The 18,998-nt window shown below is 36.9% G+C and overlaps 2 protein-coding genes across 2 annotated transcripts; one reads left to right on the top strand and one right to left on the bottom strand.

Annotated features, from left to right (window-relative positions):
• Positions 1-1,212: 1,212 nt before the first annotated feature.
• LOC149837278 (3-dehydroquinate synthase, chloroplastic-like) lies at positions 1,213-13,310 on the bottom strand. The gene is made up of 10 exons (XM_090008003.1): positions 13,266-13,310; positions 12,844-13,013; positions 12,102-12,252; positions 11,838-12,005; positions 11,506-11,732; positions 11,099-11,222; positions 9,457-9,612; positions 3,397-3,514; positions 3,131-3,278; positions 1,213-1,357 (listed from the first exon to the last, which is right to left on the bottom strand). Exons 1-10 carry the CDS (start codon positions 13,308-13,310, stop codon positions 1,213-1,215), a joined length of 1,452 nt encoding a protein of 483 aa, XP_089864129.1.
• An 844-nt stretch (positions 13,311-14,154) lies between these two features.
• LOC149837277 (CASP-like protein 2A1) lies at positions 14,155-17,343 on the top strand. The gene is made up of 3 exons (XM_090005936.1): positions 14,155-14,482; positions 14,548-14,668; positions 16,780-17,343. The coding sequence occupies exons 1-3, from the start codon at positions 14,256-14,258 to the stop codon at positions 17,047-17,049; spliced, it is 618 nt and encodes a 205-aa protein (XP_089862062.1). The 5' UTR covers positions 14,155-14,255; the 3' UTR covers positions 17,050-17,343.
• The last annotated feature ends 1,655 nt before the right edge of the window (positions 17,344-18,998 follow it).

Here is an 18,998-nt window from a genome sequence, read left to right as displayed (position 1 = left end):
ATCAACAACATATTTGTATGGTTCTTCACTTTGTGCACAGAGCTTTGAAATATAAAAATGACATTGTCATCTCGTAGATGATTTGGCGGTGCACCACCAGTATGCACTAAGTGGTGTACCAAATTTCTTCAAAAAGTTCTTAGTCAGGTGCTTTGTGCAATATCCATAATGATAGTTACCACATGTGCAACGAATAGCATACAGAAGCCCTTTGCGTGTATCTAAAATAACTATCAATTGTTGTTTAACCTTGGGCTTATCATCATTGTAGATATTTATTTGGTTCTTTAAATGCCTCAAAAACCATTTTCATGACTTCTTTGACTCCTTATCCATTACTCTAAATGCTACAGGGAACATATCATCAGAAGCATCAATAGTGTGGGCAAAAAAAAATACCAATGTATTTTTATTTTAAGAAAGTGTTATCTACTATAAGAAGTAGAGGGCATCCTTTGACAAACCCATTGATGCATGAATGAAAGGATAGAAATATCACTACAAGGAAAATGTGGATTAGCGACAGACACTATCCATCGCTAAATTGTTTAGCGACATATTAGCTATGGATTAGCGATGGATAGCGTCCGCCGCATAATTCTGGTCGCTAATTAGCGACAAAATTTATCCGTCGCTACTTCCATTGCTAATGTGCGGCAGATTAACGACAAACATGATCTGTCACGAGTCCGTCGCTAAATAAGCACTTATTTGGGTTTGCGTGGATTATATTCAGTCGCTAATTTCATCGCTAAAATAGCGACAGAATTAGTGACGAAATATAATCCATCGCAAACTATCCAAAATTCATCATTGAATATTACCGACGGATATTATTCGTCGCTAATCTGTCGCAAATTTTTTTTAAAAAAAAAGAGCCCCGAGGCGTGCGTCTCATACGTCTTGAGGCGAGGCACGCCTCAAGCCAAAGCGTACACGCCTTGAATTTTTTAATCAAATGAGGGTCAAAGTCCTCATTTGACCAAAAATTAAGGTTTTTTTAGGCAATTTTAACTAAGCTGCTAGTAAAAAATTGGGTATGATCGATAAAAAACCAGGTCTCAAACATAAGCCCAAGAAAAAATTTGGTTCGGGGGGCACTGCCCCCCCTCCAGGGATACCCCCCCTTGGACCCCCGCCCGCTGACCGCGCAGCGGGACCCGCGTCGGGAGAAACCCCCGGACCCCATCTTGTAAGAAAAAAAACTCAGAATCAAGCTCCACAAGTCATCACGAGTCCCCTACGGTGGTTCTCTAGAGCCATCCACCATACTCTTCCATGACCTTTCTTCTCCAAACACCAGTAGTCCCTTTGAACCCAAAGAAATTCAAGAATATGCCAATCACCTATTGCTCCACTGCAAAATGGGAATTGTCATGAAAAAAAGGCAAACAAAATGTCCAAGAAGCTCATTCTGAATTCCATGAAATTTCTTAAGGTACACTCAACATAATACCTCTCTGTTGGCAACAAAAATATACAAAATTTTGAAGTAAAAATGAAAAGAAAAAGAATGTAGCCTTGATTACCCTCTAGACAAAAACAATCAATCTAAATCTAGACAATAACTCAAACTCATGTGGTAGTTGCATATGCATGACAACACCTCTGCATGTTCTCAGAGGGAGCTTTCTTGATAGTTCAGGCAACAAGCACGATTTTGCACCAAGACATACTATCACTGTACTGTATGAACCTGCAGACCCAAAGCTTAGAGAAGATTCCATATTTCAATTCGCAGATGTATAAAGCGAAAAAAAACTTTGAACATGCATGCGCATGTGATTGTGAAAGCATACATAAGCATAAGCATCCATACATGGTGAACAAATGTGAATGCTCATGAAAATAATGCCACTGCCCAAAATTAATTGGTCTTTATTGGCAAGTTAGTGAATCTAATTTTTGTGATCACTGAACTAAACAAGATTTTCATGAAAGTGTCATAATATTGATCAGTTTTTCTGAAACAGATTTATGACACTTTAAAATCACATAGTTCATTGTTTTATTGTTTCATTTCAGTGAAACTTTAAAATCACAAGTTCTTGAGAAAACTTCCAAGGAATTCCCTTGCCAAGAATCTCCAGAGAACCATTTTTTTTTTTTGCATTGAAAGGGAAAATTTAATGTATATTATTAATGTGTCTTCAATGACAAAAAACCATCAATCCCACACAAATTGAATAACTTAAACATAATTGGCTAATAATGACTTGCTTATATTGTATATCAAACAAACAATACTATGCTTGACCGAGAGAATCAAGGCTTAATGTTTTGGCATACCATACTATCTTTTATCGACAGTCATATACATTTTCAAACAAACAAAAATGGTAGCAAGATACAAAAGCATTAACAAAATATTTACATGCACACAGACAAAAGGTTGGTAATCAGGCAAAGGAATAACCTGAAAGTTCTTGTAGATTGTCCATGGCTTTCTTATGGAAAATTATCCCTTTTGAAGGATTTCCTGAAATCATGAAATTCCTTGATAGGTTTTGGCATGCCAAAAAGAGTGCCTACAAATAAGAACTATGAAATCATTCATCCAATATGATCAATCTAAACAGAAAAGGGACGATCCCAATGGATGGAAATTTTTGCATGGCAAACATGGTTCAAAGAAATGCTTTACCTGGAGATAGCGTAGAGGATGGATATTTATAGCTTCTGACATATAAAAAGCAGCATTTAAATGCATAATCACATCAGGCATGAGTTTCTTCACAGTATCTTTAGTTATAACTTCAAGTTTGCAACTCCCAAGGTAGTTCTGGGCATTCTGACAACTTAAAACAAATTCTTTCAACATTAGAATTGCTTGATTCAGTAAAACAAATGTTTCAGTATGCAAATCACTTTACTCTATATATCGGCACTCTTAACTACTAAATCAATGATGAAGGAACCAACAGAAAATGGAGAGAAACATGATAACCTTTTGACATTCATGTAGATCAAAATGGAGGAAAAACTCAGTTGTGTAACTTAGATTGAGGAGGAACATGCTACAATGACTTATCTTACTGAACTGAAGAAACAAACCCAGATCCTATTAAATAGCCAGGATGATTCAAAACAAAAAAAAATGGGAATTCAGTCAAGAAGATCAATATAAAACCTTCTCCATACAATAGGTCCATCGAAGTCAACTGTTAAATCATCATTTTTATTCCAATTTAAAGGCCTAGATTGCACTTCAGTTTCTGCAACCCTTAGAATCTTCAAGGCTTCTTCCCAACATTCAGCTCCCTTCCATAAAAGTTTCACTGCAATACAAAACTACAAAGAAAAAGAAGAATGCAAATCAATACAGACCTCCAAACAGTATAAAATGAAAAATGTGCGGCCATTGTAGCACCTCAACATTAGACTTGGAAATCAAACCTTTAGGGGAGTAGGGATGCAGAAGTCCTCCAGCAACCCCAAAAGCACCACCTCCAATACCAATCTCATCATAGATATCAATGTGCATAGTTGAATCCTTTGATGCTTCATACATAATCTTGGAGGAAGATTGTATGGGGTGACAAATACACAACTATACAAGGACTTTGACCCTCATTTGATTAAAAAATTCAAGGTGTGTACGCCTTGTCTTGAGGCACGCCTAGGGGCTCTTTTTTTAAAAAAAAAAAATTTTTGCGACAGATTAGTGACGGATAATATCCGTCGATAATATTCAGCGATGAATTTTGGATGGTTGATGGAATTAGCAACTGAATATAATCCACTGCAAACCCAAATAAGTGCTTATTTAGTGACGAACTTGTGACAGATCATGTCTGTCGTTAATCCGCCGCACATTTGCAATGGAAGTAGCGACAAATAAATTCTGTCGCTAATTAGCGACCAGAATTATGCGGTGGACGCTATCCATCGCTAATCCATAGCTAATTTGTCGCTAAATAATTTAGCGACGGATTAGCTACGGATAGCGTCCGTTGCTAATCCACTTTTTCCTTGTAGTGATATTTCTATCCTATCATTCATGCATCGATGGGTTTGTCAAAGGATGCCCTCCACTTCTTATAGTAGATAACACTTTCTTAAAGGAAAAATACATTGGTATTTTTTTTGCCCACACTATTGATGCTTCTGATGATATGTTCCCTGTAGCATTTGGAGTAATGGATAAGGAGTCAAAGAAGTCATGAAAATGGTTTTTGAGGCATTTAAAGAACCAAATAAATATCTACAATGATGATAAGCCCAAGGTTAAACAACAATTGATAGTTATTTTAGATACACGCAAAGGGCTTCTGTATGCTATCCGTTGCACATGGTGTAACTATCATTATGGATATTGCACAAAGCACCTGACTGAGAACTTTTTGAAGAAATTTGGTACACCACTTAGTGCATACTGGTGGTGCACCGCCAAATCATCTACGAGATGAAAATGTCATTTTTATATTTCAAAGCTCCGTGCACAAAGTGAAGAACCATACAAATATGTTGTTGATATGATAAAACTAATACATTGGGCTAATAGTCATTTTTATGTTAGAAGGTATGATGTTTAACCTCTAATATAGCGGAGTGCTTTAATTCATGGATTATCCTTATATGTGACAAGCTTATAATCTCACTTATTGAGAAACTTCGTCTGATGTTGATAAAATTTTAAGAGAAAATGACTGGCATTATGGTGCCTGAGGTAATTACAAAAATTAAAATGTGTCAGATAGAAGCAAAAAAGCTATGTATGAAAATAGTTCATTACCTCCACCATCATTATAAAGCACGACCACTATGTTGATATTGGGAGTATGCAATGCACTTGTGAAGAGTGGCAGGTTAGCGGGATTTTTTACGAGCATGTCATCACATGCATTTTGTATGAGGACAATCTTTCAGATAATTACGGTGACAAGTTCTATACAGTTAAATCATATTGAGCTGCATATGGTACTTATCTATTTCATTTGATGATTGATAATGTCTCACACGTCGCTCCTCCAACCTTTATTCTTGTCTTACCATCAACACCAATTAAGAAAGCAGGGCGACCTAAAGTGAAGAGATGGAGAATGAAACACACAAGTGCAGTGTATGTCACGAGCTTGGCCACAATAGGTGGAAACACGATTATGAAGTATTGTGTGAGCATTTGATTCATTTACAAAATAGACTATGACATGTTTCTTTGTAGTTTACATAATATTTTTTCAATATTGTGCTTATTTTGTTTAAGTACTCATTCGGTTTAATGTTTTGTTGCAGGTTAGTTTGCGGCAATGAAGAACCTAAGCTAGAGGATGCACTTGCACTTGTGGATGAAAGCTAATGAAGGCAACCATTGCTCTTGCAGTAATGAAAGTTGAAGTTGTTTGATTTTTATTTTTTGAGGAGAATGAATTGTGTATATATATATAACAAGGAATAAAGTTGTTTGATTCTTGTTTTTTAAGTAGAATGAATTATTTATATAAAAGAAGAATGAATTGTGTAAAGTTGTTTGATCTTGTTTTCTATTTGATATGTGTTGTTTATGTAATAGGTGATTGATTTGTTTATTATAGCCAATTGTTTATAATGTGTATATAATAAGGAATGAACATGTTATTTAACTGGTGAGTATTTTTGCATCATAAAGAAATTTTGCCAGGTAGATGCGAATTTCAATTTATTTATTTTTAAATCAGAAAGGAATTTCATAAGGCATATTTGAATTTCAGTTTACTTTTTTTAAATAAAAAAGGAATTTAGCTGCAATATTGTGAAATTTCTTAATCGCATCGAGCTAGTATTGAAAAAATCATTTTTCTTGCGAAATCTCAAAATTCCTTTTGCGGGTTCACTGAAAAATCAATGGAGGGGGCCAAAATTCAAGGTTTGCGAAAATAGGGCATCCAGATGCAAAAAGGAGTTAAGAAATGGAGCATGCACTTTAACAAAATGAAGTTGCTCATACATTGCATTCATTCCATTTTTCACAAAATAAAATAGCTCATACATTGTATTCATTTTATTCTTAAAATAAAGTTACTCATACATTGCACTTATTTCATTCTTTCACAAGATTGATGGTTGTCATTGCATCTTTGGTTGGAAGAAAATAGAGTATACCACGTGATCGAACACTAATTGTGAGATATGTCCACTTTGTATTGATAAAGAGAAAACACATCTATTGAGCTATCATAGTTTGTTAGAGCAGATGGCCTCAAGTATGATAGATATCTCACCCCTATCATGTGATCAAACATTGACTACAGATTTCATTTTGTATCTCATCCATACCATAAGATACTTTTACTTAAAAAGCTGGTCGTCGATGATTTTCTGTCGATGAAGCATCGTCAATCTTCTCGCTGTCAATGCTTGGCCGTGAAAAAATAACTATAATTTATCATTGGTTGGAGACCACAAAAAACCTAGTTTCTATGAAACCTTTGCTTTTATACTATTCGAAGGGAATTTTGCAATACCAATGTGATAATTGTTCTGAATTTCACAAGATATGAACTTTTGCAACACTAGAAAGGATTTTTTCAATGTACTTGTCACGAGTTTCGCAAATTGTTTAGAATTTTACAATCTTTTTTAAAATTTTGCAACCTCATATGCGATTTTGTTGACGAGTTCCATGGGTGTATTATTTTAGCACCATCGTGTGTGAAAATAAAAAATTCGCACCTCGAGGGGTAAAAGCGATAAGAAAAAATTTGGAACCTACAATATTATCCATTCGGCAGATTTTATAAATTGTGGGTTATTTTCTTAAACGTGTTATTTTTGTCATACACGATCATTTTTTCACTGTGAAACCCCAAAAAAATTTCAAACTTTTGACTGGTGTTGACCTAAAAAGATTACACTTGTTCGATAGCCAGCACCAATTCATTGAAATGCTAAAACCGCCTGAAATTTAGGAAGATCTCAAACAGCTCGTGGGGTTGGCAACTCTGTAAATTCTAAAATCATGTATTAGCAATACATGGAAACCCCGTTTACATCCTAATGTAAGGCTCCCAAACATAGCCTAAGATTCATTTTATTCATGTTAGCTAAATTCGGGCAATCACTAGTTAATTAACGAGAACAAAAGAATTAATCATATATACTCCAAGCTTAGCGATGACAGTCACTAGTGGTGTCAACGGGTTAGACCTTAACCAGACTTGGATGGTCCAGACTCAGATCCAACTCTGAGGTGTTGGTACTGGGCCCGGAACCTGGGTCTAACCAGACCTGCCATAAAAAGGATCATGCATGGGTCCTATAAGGATTACAGAAAACACACCAGGTTCATAGCCTGTAAAGTAGTATTTTTTATGTACTTTACATTGAAAAATTGCAGATCTTAATTGAAACTCGGGTTGCACTGCAGTCCAAAATGAAATTTCACAAATCATACCCATCTCTCCATACTAATCTGATCCTACAGGTCCAACCTAAAATTCTTAATTGGACTTTGCTTCTTTATTACCCAACACAAATCCTTTCAGATCCACTACTGGTCGGGGTTGGATCACAATTAGGCTCGTGAGTCGTGACCCTAATCGGCTAGGCATGAGCCATGCATGGAGCAAGTTGATTGGATCTTTCATGTGATGATATACTTGCGATCATACATATACCCATTTTTCTCTTTTTCAATATCATTTTTTTTCTAACAGCACGCACAAACGGCTCACTGGTTCAGATCAGATCTGGACCCACCTAGGTCCAGGTCTGGACCTGAACCAAATTCGGTTCAGGTCTGGTCTGGTTTGTTCCGGGCCCGAAGTGGATCTAAGCCGAGCCTAATAAATTCACAGGATGGGGTTAACCCTAAACAATGGGGAAATTAGTAGGTAGTAAATGTGCATTCGTGTAGCAAGTCCTATTTAGAGTGATAAATGGGATGTTGATGTTGCATGCATAAGCCTCCAACTTGTCCACTGATGACTTCTCCTCCCCCATCCCGTCATTAAATTTTGAAGAGATAAGCATTAATGCTATGCACGTGGAAATGGAAAAGATGAAAAGAAGTGATCTTACACCAGCTATGAAAATATACAAACCTTAAAATTCAACCTTTGGATCATACAACAAGATGTATATCAACCATTCTCCCTTTCTCACGAAGTTAGGTTAAACATAACTATTGGGAGTTAGAAGATTATTGCCCATGACAAAGAGCACCTCCCAAGTGTAGGTCTGGGAAACGAGATGAGCCGTTCATGGTTTGGCTCGTATTCAGCTTATAAAGAGCTCATTCGAACTTGTGAGATGGGGCTCAGCAAGTGGGACACGTACAGCAGGTGTTTGGCTGGTCATATATATTAGGTTCTTTAACTCGTAATAAATATATTTTACGTATACTTTTGCATCATAGAATATAGATGGTTGAATTTGACTTATAAGCAATAAGTTTAAGAGTTTTTTCACTACAAGAAAATCGTGGATTAGCGATGGACGCTATCCATCACTAATCCATTGCTAAACAGATTAGCGACGTATTAGCGATGGATAGTGTCTGTCACATATTTCTCGTCGTTAATTAGCGACGGAACTGATTTGTCATTACTTTCATCACTAATTGGAGACAGATTTACGACGGATATGATCCGTCGCTAAATAAGCACGGATTCAGTTTTGCAATGGATTATATTCCGTCACTAAAATAGCAACAACATTAGCGACGGAATATAATCCATCGCAAAACATCAAGAATTCATCATTGAATATTAGCGACAGATATTATCCATCGCTAATCTATCACAAAATTTAAAAAAAAAAATTAAAAGAGCCCCAAGGCGTGCGCCTCATACGCCTTGAGATGCACGCTTTGAATTTTTTAGTCAAATGAGGGTCAAAGTCCTTGTTTGACCAAAAATTAAGGTTTTTTTCCCCGTTTTAACTAAGCTGCTAGGAAAAAATCGGGTCTGATCCATAAGACATCAGGTCTCAAACATAAGCCCAAAAAAAAAATCTGGGCAAAAACTCTGAATCAAGCTCCACAACTCATCAGTTGGACCTATGTTAAAATGAGTGAGTCCTCATGAGGGATTCCAGCTCGACTCGGATCCTAAGTTGCAACAAGTATGAGACCTCTATTTGTCTCAAATCTGAGAAGAGATCCAAGCTACAACATTAAAAGAGAAAATGCATACTAAAAAGATTTTTGTCACTTTTTTTCTTTTATTTTCTTAATGATTCTTTTCTCGTAGTATTTTCTTGGGGTAATCAAATGTAGACAAGGTTCATAGATATCAAAATCAGTAAAGATGGTTCATCATTATATACAATATATTTGTTAAGAGCCTGGCAAATGAGATCTTTCATAACACTTGAAAAATCAATATTGAAAGAAGAGAGAGAGAGAGAAACAAAACCTCTCTACAAGACAGGTAACACAAACATCGAATTAATACCAATATAAACCTGATGAATATGATGCTCAAATATCCAAATGAAAATAACAAGTGAAACATTGCGGGGGTGGGAGGAGCATACCTGAAACATTGCCATAACCTGTGGAACACTCATTATGAGCCGCTGATTATATGAAGAAAGCAAATACATTAACATAAGGGAAGGATGCCCTACCGTTCCAGCTACAACAGCTTCACCATGGAGCCACTTTCCATATCCAAAACCTGTTTCTATAGCCTGCAAATGCATCAGGAAAAGTATTGAAGGTTTTGACTAGTAAGTGAGAGTACATTAAATTAGGCGGCACTGTAGACCTAATAGAACTAGCAGTTGAGAGTTGGATGAAAACCACCAAAAGATCAAAATCTCCAACAACAATCATAGATCTCCAATTCCCCAATATGAAAAGTATAGAGATCATAGAGTTGAGTGGTGGTGTTAACACATTACTAAGAAAAAGGAGGTGCCTGTCACAGGAAGATGAAGATGGCTTGTAAGGGAAGGCACATAAACTACCTACCTCATGCAAAAGCAGCTGCATCTTATTCATCCATTTGTTGTTTCATTATATTCAATTATTTTGTTATGCTGAGTAAAAAAAATTTAATTTGCTTGCACTCACATAGAAATAATTTGCTTATCTCTACCAGCAAGGAAAACTTTATATAATGCAAGTTAATTCTTGACTCTACAAAAGACGAGTCTAGTTAAATCTGATTCTTGCATAAAATAGTACCATGGCTTAATGTGCACTCTACAGCAAGCACATCAATTATAATTTGCTTCCACAGACATTTATGTTTTTTGGCTACTGATTGTATTTGCTTTTGCTGTTGAAAGACATTTCCATCCTTTGACCCTTTATTCTAATCTTAACGTTTGTGGCTACATTGTATGCTCACATATTTAAGCATTGAGACAGATGTAACTCTTCACTTGTACACTTTCTTCAATTTCAAAGGACCACTACTTTAGAGATACACAAGTGTAGTCTGATTTTCTTTTGAGACATCATTTTTACCAGAGAAAAGTTTGGCATTCATCCATAAACAACTTTATTCTTAATAAGTCATGATATAGACATCTCTAAAGGCCTCTTTCCACTCTTGACATCCACAACAACTGCTTTTCGCACACGTTAGGTAGGGTGGTCGTGGACCCCATCCGGGCTTTACCTTGTAGGTGTGGAGGGGACCGAGCCCATTAAGTGACCCGGTTCTCGGCAAGAGTTCCTTGTCATAAAAAAAAAAACTACTTCTCTTCACAGCAAAGATCATGGCGCTGACATATGCAGCATTAACAGTAGAGACAAAAAAGAAGCTTTTGGTTTAGTTTCTACATTTCAATAAAGTACTTCAGATTGATTTTCAAGGACACCAAAATCCATAAACTGTGCAATGTTTGTTCATCATCCCCTTCCTTCTTCTCTTTACCAAGGAAAAGTTCCAAACAGCAAAAAAAAAGATAGGATGATCCTAAAACTTTACCTTCACAAAACTAGCAAATATCTACATTCACAAAAAACAAAAGCACTGGTGAAATGATTAATGGATGTGCACTACTGCAATATGTACAGAAAACCAGTGAAACAGAAGTATGAGCAAGATTAATGAAACTTAACACATTCTACCATCAATACATGTAAGAATACAAGAACAATTACAAAGTTCAGTCAAACTGGACATAACTTCATAGATGTGACTAGCAAGGCATAGAAACTTACATGCCCAAATGTGTGGCCCAGGTTTAATATTGCACGCATGCCACTTTCCTTCTCATTCGCTGACACAACCTCAGCCTTGTTTTGGCATGAGCGCATGATGGCATATGACAAAGCATTTGGATCCCTATAAAATTTTAATAATTAAGTGTGAGGAACAGGGTATAATAGATCAACCAATTGACATACGCAAAATGATAGATGCAGTTGCTTTGCCATTGTGGAACTATGCAAGGAAGAAGAAGAAGATGTGTTAGTTATTCTTTTTTAACTTATCAAGAGTATTCGTCATCCAGGATTGTGTTTGCAAATATGCTTTATGAGCAGAAAGAGATGCTCTAGACACACCTTGACTTGATTTCAGAAAAATAAATGCAAATAGTACCAAGGATAGAGCTTGGAAATGCTACCTTACTAGCAAAGTCTGCATATTCTTCTCTTGCCACTCAAAAAAGGTGGCATCTCTAATTAGACCATACTTGATAACTTCACCAATCCTAGATGCGAGCTCTCTATCTGACAAAGTCTTCAATGTGTATGTATCTATTAACAAGCATTGTGGTTGGTAAAAGGCATTAATCAAGTTTTTCCCAAGTGGATGATTTATTCCAGTTTTACCACCAACAAAAGAATCCACCTGCACAGAGAAGCTTGAGAATGAATTAAGAAAATTTGAAGCTTGAGAATACATTGAGATGAAATTTTAATTTAGCAAATTTGGCATAAGAAGCGGATAGCAAACCTGAGCCATAAGTGTTGTTGGGATCTGAATGAAGTTAACACCACAGAGGAAAGATGCAGCAACAAAACCACAGATATCACCAATCACACCACCCCCAAGTGCAACAAAGGTACAACGGTGGTCCAAACAAGACTCAATGGCCTTGTCAAAAATCTTCATCAGAGTTTCCTACACAATAATGAGGATAAACATTTATCAAGATTCAGCAAAGAAAGGACCATCTGTTTAAACTTCAAGATCTATGTCTTAATTTTCATCACCAACCATGTCTTTATATTTCTCGCCATCCGGTAGGACTACATATTTAACCAAAATCTTCGAGTTTCCATGAGTTAAAGCATCCACAACTTTGTCAAGGTACAGAGGTGCAACTCTGGTATCGGTCACAACAAGAACCCTTTTTCCTTTAACATGTCTGCAAGCAATCAACACCATTTATTTGCATTTCTTACCACATTTTGCATTGCCCAAGTATAAATATTTTGACACAAATAACGTATCCACTGGATTGAAAAACTCAACAAAAGTTCACAAAGCAAAATCTTCACTGCTATTGTGGTTATACAAAAACTAAACCAAGAACCAATCATAACAACCACATCCACTAAAGCGTATAATTTAAATTAGAAAACCCAACAAAAATTCACATACGTAAGAATTCAGTCTAACGGCTTTAGTAGTTCACTGGTAACACTGCTTCCATATAAGAAATGCATGTTTTGGATAACTTTTGAAGCGTGCAACTCAATTTTTCCAAATTAATGTCATCGCAAGAAACACGTTTCTGGGGAAAGATGTTCTCCCTCTAAAAAGGAGCTGAGAAGCATGTATTATGAAAAAATATATATCTTGTTTTTGGGGTAAAACCGTATACACTTTTCTATAACTTTTAACGGTTTGGTGGCTATTAACACCATGTTTTTTCTCATAGAACAATCAAATCATAACGATTTCGAACTCGAAAAGAAAAAAAGGAAAAAAAACGAGAATTTGTATCTCCATCTACCTCTGAAGAAACTTAGGCTCGCGAAGAAGGCCGGAGCCGATGTAGATAGGGTAGCTCTGGTTCCCCAGATCGATGTCCACAATCGTCTCAAGCATGGGGCTCGAAACCGGCTTCGCGGGCTCTATCGTCAGGGCGGGGTTCGTGAAAACCCTCGCTTCTTTGCCGAAATTCTGTCGGATTTTGAGCGAAGGAAGATCAGAGGGCTTGGAAGAAGATAGTCGATGGATGAAGGAAGGCGATCAAAGTGAGGGACGACAGCGAAGATGAGAAAGAGGGTTCAGTTTGGAGGAAGAAACAAAGCTAGGGTTCTCAATCGTCACCATGGAGCTAGGATTCCGGGAGGAGAGGCGAAGATCTTTGGGGTTCTTCTTCTTCTTCTTCTTCTTCTTCTTCTTCTTCTTCTTCTTCAACTCCCATCGCACCGTCTTTTCTGACGGTTTGCCATCAACACTCTGAGGGGCAAACATCCTTTCGAGTCCGCCCTCTTCCCCGTCGGGTCGATTTGGGAGTAATCAAAGAGAGGGAGGGAGAAATTTACGCCCTAGGTGGGCCATTTAAAATTGAAAAGTAGCGACGGATTAGGGACAAAATTTTTTCGTCGCAAAATCTATCGCCCAATCCGTCACTAAGTACGATGGGATTTGCGACAGAATTTTTCTGTCGCTAATTCCAAGTTTAGGGACCACTAGTTTTCTCTGGCTAATCCGCCTTTAATTTGCGACGAAAATAATCCATCGCAAATTTCCGTCACTAATTAATGTTTTTCTTGTAGTTTTTTTCTTTCAAAAAAAAATAGAGTTTTTTTTTTTATGAATACAAGTAATAAGTTTATAATTAAAATCTTATTAATTAGCTTTAATATAATGTATTTATTTTGTAAATGAGTCAGTTTGTCTTTAGCTCAATACATTTAGAGTCTAAATTTTTTGTTTTTTGTAAACAAGCCAGCTTGAATCAATTCATTTTACGCAGGCATTCTATGAGCTCAAGATCGGCTCAGCTCCCCACAAATACAAGCCAGGCTTGAACACCCTTTGTTTGGTTAGCCGAGCTCATTTACCAGCCTACCCAAGTGTCAATGCAATCAAATCCCATTAATTAGATACTAGAGTCCATGTACCAATGAACATGTGCACTGATCTGATTCTACCAACTTGTTATACCTAACAAGTTGGGTTAGGCCTCATCTCTTGGTGAGATTCCCTATGTTTTAATTTTTTGAACAGAAAGGGGTACCAGCCAATTAATTGCGTACATGCACTTTGGAATGTGTGGTAATTATTTGGAACAGCCAAGCGTATCCATTAAAAAGGTGCCAATTCAAATGAGCTCTACGAGCACACCCCTCCCTCTCTCTCTCTCTCTCTCTCTCTCTCTCTCTCTCTGCCAAGAAAGTAAGCAAAGAGGAGAGGATGGAGAAGGCAACAGTAGCTATGGATGTTGTGGGGAATGGAAAGGTGGCAGGCTTTGTATCAACAGAGCCAGAGCCGCAAGAAACAGGGAGAATGCGCACAATTGAGGTTCTGCTCCGGATCCTTCCCATGGCCCTCAGCTTTGTAGCTCTCTTGGTTATGCTAAAGAACCGCCAGAACAATGATGAATTCGCACACGTTGCCTACAGTGACATTGGTGGATTCAAGTAAAGCGCTCTCTCTCTCTCTCTCAAATGGAGCATTATATGGAATTAATGATCTTGATACGCAGGTACCTCGTATATGCCAACGCTATATGTGCCGCCTACTCGCTCCTCTCTGCTCTCTGTGTTACAGTGCCTGCTCTTGGCGCAAGCAGGTCAAGAAGCTGGGCATTCTTCCTTCTCGATCAGGTATTCATCTTCATGCATATAAAGAGAAATCTCTCTCTCTCTCTCTCTCTCTCTCTCTCTCTCTCTCTCTCTCTCTCCTGGTTGAGTAGGCTTTGTTGTTTTGTTGCTAGCTGTCTGTAGTTTCTTTTTCTTTAGCTTTGTTTTTTCTATATTTTAGTTTTGTTTCTTCTGTGTTCGGTTCATGGGTTCAACATTTTGTTGATCTTCATGAGTATTAATGTTGATCTTTTTTTGGCTCTCTCTCTCTCTCTCTCTCTCTATATATATATATATATATATATATATATATATATATATATATATATATATATTAAGCCTCTCTCTCTCTCTCTGAAGCCAAGGGGGCACCAACCTAGGGATGTCAATGAAACAGATTTTATCTGAAACCCAACAGAATTAAACTTTGTTTAATGGGATTTGGTGAGACAAAACCATACCCTATTATAATCGGATGCTAATATGGTTTTGTTTTTTGCTATCACATCTAACATATATCTAGATTTGATGGATATCCAAATCCGTTTACATTAAAAAACCAGATTTAGTATGCGTTTTTCATTGTCTGGATTTGTGGTTGGGTACTTAAGCCTATGTTCATCGGCAAAAGAATGAGTAAAACTCTACTGCTAAGATATGAGAAAATACAATAGCGAGATACAGAGCTCTCAAAACACTAATCCCCAAATACACAGGAAACTCTCATACCCAACTCTCAAAAAGAAGTAGCTATATATATATATATATATATATATATATATATATATATATATATATATATATATATATATATATAACAAAGGGCATAAAACCTTAACCGATACAAAGGAAAAAACTATAAACTTGGATTGATCCCTCTCCTACCACCACAAATCCCATTGAAAATTCTTATTGTACGGTCATCAAAATATTTTCGGATTGAGTCGTGGATCGGGGTATGATCTAGCTAGAATTCAAGATACCCACAGCAAAGTCCAGTTGAATAGGCCAATTCCAATGGAATCAGTCCATTGAATTTCTTGAAACTCAACTAAACTGTTTTCTTTTCTTTTTTTTATTTTTGTGATAATTATGATATTTATTGGCTAATTTTAGAATTGGATTGAACCTTATAAGCCATGCATCATTTAGTTTATTTCTACATTTTCATAACTGTTCTTGATTTTTTATTTTTTTTAAATGAAACAATTTAAAAAGGCCAATTTTTAAATGAACCTTATAAGCCATGCATCATTTAGTTTATTTTTTATGAGAACTGGAGAAAACCACCCTGAAGAGACCTGGCCAGGCTGGTCAATCCTGCCAGCCTACGGTTGCTTTTCCAACCGTGTAAAACCAAGGTGCACTCTCGCCCCAGGGAGTCGCCTTGCTTCGGCAATATTTAAGTGGGTGACACACATGATAATGAAACCCAGACCACCCGTCTAGTGGCCATGGCCAAGACTCCACCCCCAGTGCACCGACCATAGTGACAAAAGTTAAAAACCAAAAAATCTTGGGAGCAAAAAACTCGGGAGATTTTGAAAATTTTCATAAATGTCACATTTTTTTTTGCAAAATCTTGGCAATAAAAAATAAATTAAAATATATAAAAAAATAATTTTATCAGAAAATATAAATAAAACACATTTAAAAATAAAAAACTCGCAATAAATATCTGCTAAAACGGTAAATATCGCAATATTTGTCACCGTTTGAAAATCTCACAAGAAATTGTCGTTTTAAACTTTTGTCAGGCAATTTCTCGTGATATTATCGCAAGATTTTTATAAATCTCGCGATATTTGTTACAGAGAAACCGACCCCCTTGGAACTCCAGCCAACCCTCTTTGCTTACAGTTTGAATTCTCATGATAAAATGAGAACACCTATAGGCTACTCTCTTATCCTGTCTAGACAAGCATGAGAAAGACAGATTGGTGAATGAGATTGTAGAGATTCAGGCATCCCTTATATGACGCCAGCCAATCACATAACAGCATTTTGAGGGGGGCCGTGCAATGGGTTGTTGTGGGGCTCATGGAATGCTGTCATGTGATTGGCTGGTATCACATAATGGATCGCTTAAGAGATCCCTGGTTACCAAACTTGAGGATGGTGTGCCATATTTGCAGGTACTCACCTACTTGATGCTAGCAGCAGGCACCATCTGCACAGAAGTTATGTATCTGGCCTTCAATGGCGACCTGACCATGACATGGAGTGAGGTCTGCAGCACCTTTGGCAGCTTCTGCAGAAAGGCCACCGACTCTATAATTATCACATTTGCTGCTGTTCTGTTCTACATCCTCTTGTCACTCCTCTCCTCCTACCGCCTCTTCAGCACCTTCGATGCTCCGAGCAGCCGTTCTATGGTCGCATCTAGGCAGCAGCCTCTCCCATAACTGGTTAGGCTAGCAGTTAGAATGACATGCTTTAGTTCCACCCTTTTTACATACAATAAGATGTCAAGCACTTAAGCAACCACCATGTGCATGCTTATAGTTTCAAAGTCTGTTGATTGGTTGATATATTATGCAACTACCTTTGAATGTTATTTGTTGTATGATGATGTAGAGGTGACCCAGGTAGTACACTCAGGATTCACAGGAACTGCAGTCTCTAGCACCTCCACCTCTAGAGTTCAGAGGTACATATACATGAGTACTGAAGAAATTAAAAGAAATGTTTTTCTTTCATGACTTCCGTGCCTATTGCAGGCTCTGAAGTGGTGGATGGGGAAAAAAAGATAAAAGGATATTTCACGAAATTCCAGATTTTCTATGCTCTCATTTTCTCACAGCAATCCAACTGCCAGTGAAACCTAATTACCAATTACTTTATGAAGTTGAGGATGAACTTTTATTTTTCCCCAATACCAAGTCCAAAAATTAAAAAAGGGGTTTGCAGTGCATTTTATTATGTTTTGCAATTGCATGACAAGCATCTTAAAAACAAGTTGGTCTCTCTTTTCACAGTTCCATAGATTATCTGAGGCTTTATGGAAATTGGGGGCAAGCATGTATCCTTTACATATAAATGCCACTTCACATTAAATGCAGTAACCTGCCTGACAGCCATTTATCTTTACATCTCTCGGAATAGGTGTGGTGTTGGTCTCGAGAAATGTTAAGATGAATGGTCAGCGGCAATGGAGCTGCATGCTGCATAAAAAATGACCTCAAATGCCAATGCCACCACCAAAACAACTAGGAAATATTTACTGGATTTAAGGACCATCATTATAGAATGTGATCCGATTTTGAAAATGGATATTTTAAAACAAAGATTGTGCACCAATAATAAATTTATAACCAGTCCCGGCACTCGTGTAAAGTGGCAAGTCAGATCGTCTCCACAAGGAACAGAACGCTTAATATCAATCCACAATCAAAGTTTTTTCTTTTATTACTTCAAAATGAATATAATCTCAATGTTTTTACAAAAGAAATAAAAGAATAAACTCAATAAATACAAGTATGTCACTCGAGGATCGACGATTGATTAACCCGTGCACCGAGTCAATATCATGCCAAACACGAAGCAATCAAATCCAAATGCATAGCACCTGTGAGGCTCATCTGCACATGCACCAACATGAGATCTTATGTAGCTATAAATAATGAAATGAACTACATGCTGATATGATGAATATACGTCCTACTAATCAAAATTGAAAATAACACTATATCACATGCAAAACTATGCCTACTTATGTCAATGAGATATATGATGCAATTGATGCCAACTACACATGATGGATGCTTCTAACTAGTGAAATAGATATACTTAACTGAATGTTATATGCTGTAAAAAATGGAAGTAAACTACTGGTATATTGGTCCTAGTATGCTGTAAATCAAACACAAAATAATAATTATTAAAACTATATGCAATGCCACAACTATGCAAGGCTTAATGCCTAAATCTGTCTCAAAATGGGAGACACAAGGGAGGATACTTGGGTTGTTATGGAACAGAAGCAAGGATACAATCTAGCTCTGCTACATACAACTATAGCATTCTAAGAATGTGTGCACCACACTTGTGGATCATATTTACACAATATGAAACACTCACCAAAACACACTCTACAGAATTATCTATGCTATGATCGGCAGTTTGCTAAAACTAAACACTAACCATGCAATAATGCTAAACCAGCAAAGAAACCTATATAAAGTTGTTGTAATTAAAGTTCAGAGAGTATACCTTGTTGGAACCCACCTTACAACACTTCTCAAACCACACTACATAAGCAGTTAGACCATTCTACAATAGAAACTAGGTAGAATAATACATGTTATTATTAGTGGTGTGCAAGGTCATCAAACATTAACAATGAAGTAAAAAA

The sequence above is a fragment of the Nuphar pumila genome, chromosome 5 (assembly GCF_984573655.1).
Source record: "Nuphar pumila chromosome 5, dmNupPumi1.hap1.1, whole genome shotgun sequence".
Taxonomy (NCBI): domain Eukaryota; kingdom Viridiplantae; phylum Streptophyta; class Magnoliopsida; order Nymphaeales; family Nymphaeaceae; genus Nuphar; species Nuphar pumila.
Note: the sequence above shows the minus strand (reverse complement) of the source record. Positions and strands in the feature narration are given on the sequence as shown.